Source organism: Dromiciops gliroides, chromosome 2 (genome assembly GCF_019393635.1).
Source record: "Dromiciops gliroides isolate mDroGli1 chromosome 2, mDroGli1.pri, whole genome shotgun sequence".
In the NCBI taxonomy this organism is placed as follows: Eukaryota; Metazoa; Chordata; class Mammalia; order Microbiotheria; family Microbiotheriidae; genus Dromiciops; species Dromiciops gliroides.
Window position 1 is genome coordinate 268,451,607 of NC_057862.1, and position 11,020 is coordinate 268,462,626.

The 11,020-nt window shown below is 35.7% G+C and overlaps 1 protein-coding gene across 1 annotated transcript in view; it reads left to right on the forward strand.

The window, feature by feature from the left end:
• The window catches only part of FAM177A1 (family with sequence similarity 177 member A1), a 57,996-nt gene extending 47,286 nt beyond the window's left edge, over positions 1–10,710 (forward strand). The window contains 1 exon segment of the mRNA XM_043980652.1: positions 8,138–10,710. Within this exon segment, the coding sequence (XP_043836587.1) occupies positions 8,138–8,359 (222 nt within the window). The 3' untranslated portion in view covers positions 8,360–10,710.
• The last annotated feature ends 310 nt before the right edge of the window (positions 10,711–11,020 follow it).

The following is an 11,020-nucleotide window of genomic DNA, read 5'->3' on the forward strand; positions in this document are numbered from 1 at the left end:
AACATATTTCTGCATTAGTCATGTTATATGAGAAGGATCAGAGCACAAAGGAAAAACCTGAAATCAGAAAACCAACAGCATCAAAAACAAAAGAAATAGTATGGTTCAATCTGTATCCATATTCCACAGCTCTTTTTTTTTCTTTCTGGATTTGGAGAGCATTTTCCATGATGAGTCCTTTGCAACTATCTTGTACCATTGTATTGCTGAGAAGAAAAAAGTTTATCACAGTTGATCAACACATAATGTTGATGATGCTGTGTACAATGTTCTCCTGGTTCTACTCATCTCACTCATCATCAGTTCATGCAAGTCCTTCCAGGTTTCTCTGCACTCCTCCTGCTCATTGTTTCTTACAGCACAATAATATCCCATTACATTAATATACCACAACTTGTTCAGCTATTCCCCAGTTGATGGGTAACCCCTCAATTTCCAATTCCTTGCCACTACAAAAAGAGCAGCTATAAATATTTTTGTACATGTGGGTCCTTTTCCCTTTTTTATGATCTCTTTGGGAAAAAGACCTAATAGTGGTATTGCTGGGTCAAAGGGTACGCACAGCTTTATAGCCCTTTGGGCATAATTCCAAATTGCTCTCCAGAATGGTTGGATCAGTTCCCAGCTCCACCAACAATGCATTAGTGTTCCAATTTTCCACAGCTTCTCCAACATTTATGATTTTCCTTTTTGTCATATTAGCCAATCTGATAGGTGTCACATGGTACCTCAGAGTTGTTTTAATTTGCATTTCTCTAATCAGTAGTGATTTAGAGGATTTTTTCATATGGCAATAGGTAACTTTGATTTCTTCATCAGAAAACTGCCTTTTCATATCCTTTGACCATTTCTCAATTGGGGAATGACTTGGATTCATATAAATTTGATTTAGTTCCGTATATATTTTAGAAATGAGGCCTTTATCTGAGGTACTGGCCATAAAGATTGTTTCCCAGCTTTCTGCATCCCTTCTAATTTTGGATGTATTGCTTCTGTTTGTACAAAAACTTTTAAATTTAATGTAATCAAAATCATCCATTTTGCATTTCATAATATTCTCTATCTCTTGTTTGGTCATAAACTGCTCCCTTTTCCAAAGATCTGAAAGGTAGACTATTCCTTTTTCTCCTAATTTACCTATGGAATTTACCTCTTATGTCTAAATCATGTACCCATTTTGACCTTTTTTAGTATAAGGTGTCAGATGTTGGTCTATGCCTAATTTCTGCCATACTGTCTTTCAAGAGTTTTCCTGGCAATTTTTGTCAAATACTGAATTCCTATCCCAGAAGCTGGGGTCTTTGGGTTTATCAAACAGTACATTACTAATGTCACTTACTACTGTGTCTCCTGTGCCTAACCTATTCCATTAGTCCTCCACTCTATTTCTTAGCCAATACCAGATAGTTTTGATGACTGCCGCTTTATAGTAGAGCTCCAGATTTGGTACAGCTGACCTTCCTGTGCATTTTTTTTTCATTATTTTCCTTGATATTCTTCACTTTTTGTTTTTCCAGATGAATTTTGTTATTTTTTCTAGCTCTATAAAATAATTTTTAGGTAGTCTGATTGGCATGGCACTGAATAAGTAACATTAATTTAGGTAGAATTGTCATTTTTATTATATTAGCTCAGCCTATCCATGAGCAGTTGATATCTTTCCAATTTTTTAGATCTGATTTGATTTGTGTGAAGAGTGTTTGGTAGTTGTGTTCATAGAGTTCCTGGGTTTGTCTTGGCAAGTAGACTCTCAAGTATTTTATATTATCTACCATTACTTTAAATGGAATTTCTCTTTCTATCTCTTGCTGCTGGACTTTGTTGGTCATGTATAGAAATGCTGATGATGTAGTGGCTGATGTAGTAGCAAGGAATTGGAAATTGAGGGGTTGCCTATCAATTAGGGAATAGCTGAACAAGTTGTGGTATATGAATGTAATGGGATATTATTGTGCTGTAAGAAACAATGAGCAGGAGGAGTGCAGAGAAACCTGGAAGGACTTGCATGAACTGATGATGAGTGAGATGAGCAGAACCAGGAGAACATTATACACAGCATCATCAACATTATGTGTTGATCAACTGTGATAAACTTTTTTCTTCTCAGCATGTGGATTTATTTTATATCCTGCTACTTTGCTAAAGTTGTTTCCAGTAATCTTTGAGTTGATTCTCTATATATACCATCATATCATCTGCAAAGAGTGATAGTTTTGTTTCCTCCTTGCCTATTCTAATTCCTTTAATTCCTTTTTCTTCTCTGATCGCTAAAGCTAACATTTCTAGTACAATATTAAATAACAGAAGTGATAGTGGACATTCCTGTTTCACCACTGATCTTACTGGGAAGGCCTCTAACTTATCTCCATTACATATAATGCTTGCTGATGGTTTTAGGTAGATACTGCTTATTATTTTAAGGAAAGGTCCACCTATTCCTAAGTTCTCTAGTGTTTTTATTAGGAATGGGTACTGTATTTTGTCAAAAGCTTTCTCTGCATCTGTTGAGATAATCATATGATTTTGGTGAGTTTTCTTATTGATGTGGTTGATTATGTTAATAGTTTTCCTAATGTTGAACCAGCCCTGCATTCCTGGTATAAATCCCACCTGGTCATAGTATATTATCCTGGTGATCACTTGCTGTAATCTCCTTGCTAATATCTTATTTAAGATTTTAGCATCAATATTCATTAGGGAAATTGGTCTATAATTTTCTTTCTCTGTTTTTGCTTTGCCTAGTTTTGGTATCACCACCATATTTGTGTCATAAAACGAATTTGGTAGAACTCCTTCTTCACCTATTTTTCCAAATAATTTGTATAATATTAATTGTTCTTTAAATGTTTGGTAAAATTCACCTGTAAACCCATCTGGCCCTGGGGATTTTTTCTTAGGGAGTTCATTAATGGCTTGTTCAATTTCTTTTTCTAATATGGGCTTATTTAAGGAATTTATTTCCTCTTCAGTTAACCTGGGCAGTTTGTATTTTTGTAAATATTTATCCATTTCATTTAGATTGTTAAATTTATTGGCATACAGTTGGGCAAAATAGTTCCTAATTTATGCTTTAATTTCCACTTCAGTGGTAGTAAGATCACCCTTTTCATTTCTGATACTAGTACTTTGGTTTTCTTCTTTCTTTTTTTAAATCAAATTAACCAGTGGTTTATCTATTTTATTGTTTTTTTCATAAAACCAGCTCTTCATTTTATTAATTCTATAGTTTTCTTGCTTTCAATTTTATTAATTTCTCCTTTAATTTTCAGGATTTCTAATTTGTTCTTTTTCTAGCTTTTTAAGTTGCATGCCCAATTCATTGATCTCTTTTTCTTTTTTATTCATGTAAGCAGTTAGAGCTATAAAATGTCCCCTCAGCACTGCTTTGGCTGCATCCCATAGATTTTGGTATGCTGTCTTATTATTGTAATTCTCTTGGATAAAGTTATTGTTTCTATGATTTGTTGTTTGACCCACTCATTCTTTAGAATAAAATTATTTAGTTTCCAATTGATTTCCAATCCATCATGATCTGAGAAGGATGCATTTACTATTTCTGCCTTTCTACATTTGACTATGATGTTTTTGTGCCCTAATATATGGTCAATTTTTGAAAATGTGCCATGTACTGTTGAGAAAAAGGTATATTCCTTTCTATCCCCATTCAATTTTCTCCAGACATCTATCATGTCTAACTTCATGTCTAGTATTCTATTCACCTCTTTCACTTCTTTCTTATTTTGTGGCTAGATTTATCTAATTCTGAGAGGGGGAGATTCAGATCCCCCACTAGTATACTATTACTTCTCTAAGTATTTCGATGCTATACCACTTGGCGCATACATATTTAATATTGATATTACTTCATTATCTATAGTACCTTTTAGCAAGATGTAGTTTCCTTCCTTATCTCTTTTAATTAGATCTATTTTTGCCTTTGCTTTGTCTGAGTTAAGGATTGCTACCCCCGCTTTTTTTACTTTAGCTGAAGCATAATATATTCTGCTCCAGCCTTTTACCTTTACTCTGTGTCTCTCTCTGCTTCTAATGTGTTTCTTGTAAACAGCATATTGTAGGATTCTGGTTTTTAATCCACTCTGCAATTCGCTTCCATTTTATGGGAGAGTTCATCCCATTCACATTCACTGTTAAAATTATTAACTGTTTATTTCCCTCCATCTTCTTTTCCCCTTTGTACTCTTTTTTCCCCTTCTTTCCCCCTATTCCATTTGACCAGTGTTTTGCTTCTGACCACTGCCTCCCTCAATCTGTCTTCCCTTTTATCAGCTGCCCTTCTTTTTCTTGCCCCTTTTTCCCCCATTTGTGTACTCCCTTCTATCAATACCACCCTTTTTCCCCTTCCCCTTTTGTTTCCTTAAAGAGTAAGCTAAGTTTCTTTATACAAATGGGAGTGTATTTTATTCCCTCCCTGAGCCAAGTCTGATGAGAGTAAGGTTGCAACAATGCCCACCCCTCCCTTCTTTCCCTCTGTTGTAATGGGTTCTTTTTGTGCCTCTTCCTTTGATATAATTAACCCCATTCCACCTCTCCCTTCCTCTCCTCCCCCTAGTCTTCTTTTATTTTGTCTCTTAAGTTTCTTTGTATCATCAAAGTTGATTTAATAACAATACCTTTACAGAGATACAGATCCCAAGAGTTAAAAATATTATCCTCCCTCATATGGACTCAAGCAGTTTAACATCATTGAACAACCCTTTTCTCCCCCTTGTTTACCTCTTTATATTTCTTTAGAGTCTTGTATTTGGAGATCAAATTTTCTGTTCATTTCTGGTCTTTTTCTCAGGAAGCCTTGGGAGTCTCCTAGTTCATTGAATGTCCATCTTTCCCTCTGATAAAGAATGATCAGTTTTGCTGGGTAGTTGATCCTGGGTTGTAATCCAAGCTCCTTTGCCTTCCTATTTATCATATTCCAAGCCCTGCGATCCTTTAATGTTGAAGCTGCCAGGTCCTGTGCAATCCTGACTGTGGCTCCATGGTATTTAAATGGTTTCTTTCTGGCTGCTTGGAATATTTTCTCCTTCACCTGATAATTCTGGAGTTTGGCTACTATATTCCTTGAAGTGTTCTTTTTGGGGTCTCTTTCAGGAGGTATTCAGTGGATTCTTTCAATGATGATTTTATCCTCTGATTCTACAATTTCAGGGCAGTTCTCCATAATAATTTCCTGGGATATGGTGTCTAGACTCTTTTTTTGATCATGGCTTTCAGGTAGTCCAATAATTCTCAGATTATGTCTCCTGGACCTATTTTCCAGGTCAGTTGTTTTTCCAATGAGGTATTTCACATTTTCTTCTATTTTTTCAGTCTTTTGATTCTGCTCGTCAGATTCTTCTTCTCTCATGGAGTTATCCACTTCCATCTGCTCAATTTTAATTTTTAAGGCCTTATTTTCCACAGCAAACTTTTGTACTTCTTTTTCTATTTGGCTAATTTTTTTCTCTCATTTGGCCAATTGTACTTTTTAAGGAATTGCTTTCCTCAGTCATTTTTTGTGCTTCTTTTTGCAGTGTAACTCTCATTTCTCTTATTTTTTCTTCTACCTCTCTTATTTGACTTTTTTTTTTTTGTGGGGCAATGGGGGATTAAGTGACTTGCCCAGGGTCACACAACTAGTAAGTGTCAAGTGTCTGAGGCCAGATTTGAACTCAGGTACTCCTGAGTCCAGGGCCGGTGCTTTATCCACTGCGCCACCTAGCCGCCCCTTATTTGACTTTTAAAAGCCTTTTTGAGCTCTTCAAAGATGGCTTTTTGGTCTTGAGACAAGATCATCTTCCCTCTTGAGTCTTCACTTGTAGGCGTTTTGACTAACTCATCTGTGTTTGAATTTTGGTCTTCCCTTTCACCATAGAAGTTGTCAGTGGTAAGGGTCCTTTTTTGTTTCTTGCTCATGTTGTAGGCTATGTTTAAACTTATCAAGTTGAAGTCTGCTCCTGGGGCACAGGGTTCACAGTTGCAAGCTTCTTACTGCTCTCTGTTGCCCCACTCTCAGCTGCCCCACTCTCAGCTGTGTCGAGTTACAACAGTGTTGAGCTGCCACTGAGTGGAGCTTTGCTGAGGTGATCTGCCAGCTGAGATGAGTGGTGCTAAGCCACACTGAGCTGAGCTTTGCTGAGGTGATCTGCCAGCTGAGATGAGTGGTGCTAAGCCACACTGAGCTGAGCTTTGCTGAGGTGAGCCGCCCTCCCCTTTTGCCCCAGGTGAAACAGACCTTTTCTGAAGTCTTCTAAATTTTCTCACGCAGCAAGATTTTTTCTCTCTTTTTGTAGGTTCTGTAGTTCCAGAATCTGTTTAGAGGCTTGGTTTAATGTTGTTTTTGAGGGAAATATGGGAAAGCTCAGGAACGTTCCTTGCTTCTCTCCGCCATCTTGGCTCCGCTGCTCTGCAAATCTTAGCACACTTTTGCAATCTCATATTCCCATGAAGTCAACCTAACCCAACAGTTGATGATTCCTTATTCTGTTCTGCCCGTGCTGCTGACCTCTCTTCCTAGCTCCAGTCTTGTATTATTATCTGCCTACAGGAATGTTGCTACTGCTACTCACATAAGAACATCAAAAGTATGTCCAAAATTTCCCCCACAAAACTGAATCCCCTTTGATTTCATTATCTGACATGGAACTTGTCATGTAGTATACTATATCCAAGATTTCTTTTTTTTTTTTTAATGTCTCCAAATTATTCTTCTCTCTCCCTTACCCCTCTCATCCAGCCATTTACCAGGTTCTACTGATTACTTTTTATTATCTCTGGAATCTGTCCTCTTCCTACTTCCTCTTGCTACTTTACATATACTCCTCAATTACTGCTGGATTATTATTCCTTGTGTATAAAATCTGATTTTTTTACTCCTGTTAAAACTTATGAGTGCTACCCTCTCACATACCAGATGAAGTCCAGCATCCTTAGCCTGGATTTCAAGGTTCTTCACATCTATCATTGTCTTTCTAGTCATTTGTCCTCCTCTTGCTGTTGATATTCACCATCATTCAGTCATCCTAGATTCCACCATACATTGTTTTTCATGTTTGTTCATACTCATTCCCTATCTGTGAAGTTATATGCATCATTCAACATGTGATTCATATTTGACTTCAACCAACAAGCATTTATTAAGCACCTACTATGTGCTAGGCAATATATAAGTTCTGGGGATACAAGTACAAAGAATTAAACAGTTCCCACTCATTTATATATATAATATATATATATATATATAAGTATGTAAGTATGTGTGTATATATAAGTATACACAGAAAAAGCACACACAAAAAATAGAAAATGGTTAACTACAAAGTAATTTGGGAGGAAAAGCAATAGCAGTTGAGAGTGAGAAAAGGCTCCATGTAGAATAATGCTGGAGTTGTGTCAAAGGTAGAGGTGAGGAAGGAAGGTATTTGGGTTCTCTATTAGAGAAACAAAGGCCAGTTTGGCCAGATCAAAGAATATGGGAGGGTGAGTAATGTTTCAAGAGGCTGGAAAAGGTTGGTCCCAGGTTATGAAGGTCTCTAAAAGCTAAACAGAAATTTATATTTGAAACTAGAAGCAATAGAGAGCCCCTGGAGTGGATTGAAACTTTCCCTGAACCAATGTGGTAATTTCCCTCCAAAGGAAGAGAACAAACATTAATCAACTATTATGTGCCAAGCACTGTGCTAAACACTTTACAAATATTATTTCATTTGATCCTGACAACAATCCTGGAGATAGGTGCTATTATTATCCATGTTTTACAGTTGAGGGAAACTGATGAAGACAAAGGGCAAGTGACTTCCCCAGGGTCACATAGCTAATAAGTCTTGGAGATCCTCTGACTTCACATAACATTATCTTACACAAATGTGACTACATTATATCTACTGAACTAAGATTATATATTCCATGAAGGCAGAGTCTATGTTGCCTGGCTCAGTCCTTTGCATGTAAGTATATAATAAAGGATTGTTGAATTAATCCTCCAAGGCCCATCCTAAATATTCCATGCTCTAAAATATCTTTCTAGATAACCCTGCTGAAGTAATTTCTTTTTCCAATCCATATGGACTTTTTATTCTTGACCTGATTAAGAGAAAACAGCTTACCATTAAATTTGTGGGCATTTAATTTTATCTCCTTTTAGGAAGAAGAGGAAGAAGAAGAAAATCGAATGTCTGAAGAGGCAGAAAGACAGTATCAGGAGCAGCAGAAGAAGCTCCAGGCTGACTCCACTGTTCAGACAGACCAGCCAGAAGCTGTGGCATCAAGTTCTTTTGTTAACCTCAATTTTGAAATGGATGGAGACTGTGAAGTAACTATGGAAAATAAACAAAGCCTAAAGCCTGTTAGCCACAACTTAGAATAAAACAACTTAGCAAATTTCAAACTCCAGGGTACTTTTTTTCTTAAAGGAAACTTATAGTGAAACTTATTTATTAAAAGTTTGTTGAAAGGGGTAATTCCCCTTCAGTATCTCTTAAAGAATCCAAAGTCTATCTAGTAAATGGCAGTTTTCTTTCAAACACATGATTGACTACAGACATAAAAAAGACTAGGCAAAAGCTTAAATCTCCAGTAAAAGATATTTTGTCTAAATATCTCAAGACAATGTGAAAACATATCATTTTTATAAGACTTGGCAAGGTATATGGTGAACTGAACTGATATTCCTAAATTTCCCAAAAAAATAGGATTTAAAAAAAAGTGTTTTCTAATTTGTAACCACATTTCTGTTGATTCTAGTTATATTCTACAAGAGTGACTTTCCTCAATGTCTAAAATTTGGTCTTAGAACAAGGTGGAAAACATTTTTTTCTTCTTAGTTTGGAAAAATTCATATTCCAATTAGTCATAGAAAATAATGTTTTGGTTAGAATAGAACTGTTCATTTCCATATTTCCCAAATTAGCTTTCAATTTTTAGATTAATTCTAGCTTGTTTAAACCTTAATCTTGACTTCTTCTTAATAGTATAACTGGGTACCAAATCAAATTTTGATTCATTTTCAGTTTTAAAAATACTTCTTGGGGCAGCTAGGTGGTGCAGTGGATAGAGCATTGGCCCTGGAGTCAGGAGGATCTGAGTTCAAATCCGGCCTCAGACACTTAACACTTACTAGTTGTGTGACCCTGGGCAAGTCACTTAACTCCAATTTGCCTCACCAAACAAACAAACAAACAAACAAAAATACTTCTTAGACAAGCTGTAAAGATCCATTTAGCAACTCAATAATTTATAATGAGCATATTCAAATTAAAAGCATATAATAATTGCTCAGAAAGATTCCTATGTTTGGCAATGAAGTTTTTGCTTCAGTCAGTCTTTGTTTTCTAGTGGATAAAATTAAGTCATCAGTGTTTTAAACTAGCATGCTTGTTCCATCACCCATCATATTATTTGCAAACCTTATATGGGTATAAGAAGTCACTTTTGAAAATGTGCTGAAATAGACATAATCAGTATGGGTAAGAGATTTGTTTGTGATGGTCATTTGTAACTTTAAGCGGTGTGGGGCAGCAAAGAATGAGTAATATGTTTTAGAAATGCTACTTTTACCCAGTTAGAAACACTAAAAAACTGACCAAAGCTTTTAGAAATGAAGGATAATTGTAAAAAGACATCTGAACAAAATTAACCAAACATTTGATCATCAATTTAAATAGGTGTATGCATTCAAAACAACTTTAATGTAGATCTCTTACATCTACTGTGAAAACCTGCTCTTCCTAATTTTTGTTGTTTTTCAGTTGTCTGATACTTTATGACCCCATTTGGAGTTTTCTTGCCAGAGATAGGGGAGTGGTTTGTTATTTCCTACTCCAGCGCTTTTTATAGATGAGGAAACTGAGGCAAATAGGGCCAAGTGACTTGCAAAAGGTCACACAGGAAGAATTATATCTGCCTCCAGGCATGGGGCTCTATCCACTCCACCATCTCATTGCCCTTCTTTCCTGTTCATCAGAAAGCATATACTTGAGTTACAATTTTGAAAAAAAATCTGAAGAGGGAATAACATTTTTATCCCTATTTTCTGTCCTCAGTTTGCATCTATTTATAGCAGGTTTTAATAGAATAGAGGAAAAATCAAGATTTGATATCTAAACTCTCCCATAGCCTTTTACTGTTTAGTAATTTATAAACCTCTAAAAAATTCCAATTATAGGCAAAATTATTTTCAAAAAGCATGCTGATAGCAGATAAGTGAGACTTTCTCTTCTGGTGGATAGTTCATTGCTTAAAACATTAACTTTATATTTAACAATTCCTTTCTTTCAAAAGTTAATTTTCCATTGAAGTCCTGGTTGTAGGGTAGTGAGTTCTTCTAAAATACTACCTAACCTACCTATATGTTTCCTTCTAGTCAATTCTGCATTTCATCTCACTTTCCCTACCCCCTAAACTTAGACCTTAACTAGTCAAGTGTTTGCCCTTGTTAGCTAAATCTAGTAACTGAACTGTGACTTTAAAATTGTGTATTGGTTACCTTTTAAAATTTTTTTCTTTTTAATTTTTTTTTATTGGTTACCTTTTAATGTTAAGATCTGAAATATCCAGAACTGTCTTTTTTTTTTTTTACTACCTTCATCATGATCAGGCAGGCCCTTGTCCTAACTTTGTATACAATATATTTACTGTGCCTTAATATGTAATAATTTATGCAAATTGTATAAAATGGTTAAAATGATTACCTGTTAATTCATTAAATTATTTGCTTTACAGGATCATCTGAAGCTCCTCATTTGTTCCTATCCATAATTCAATTCATCTTTTTTACAATAACTTATGATGTTCTATCCCTCTTTGATCTTGAAGCATTCATTCTTTTCCTTAACTGGTACAGAATACAAGTATACTCAGAATATTTTTATGTTCCTTACTGGCACTTCCAGACTACCACTACCACTCAGGAAATCTCTTCAAAGTTCACTTCATTCAGGTATAATCCTTTCCAGATCCTGGTGCTAGGATCTTCTGAAAAAGTTCAGCTTTGGGGCCTTACAATCTCTATTTCCCTTACTTGGAAGAT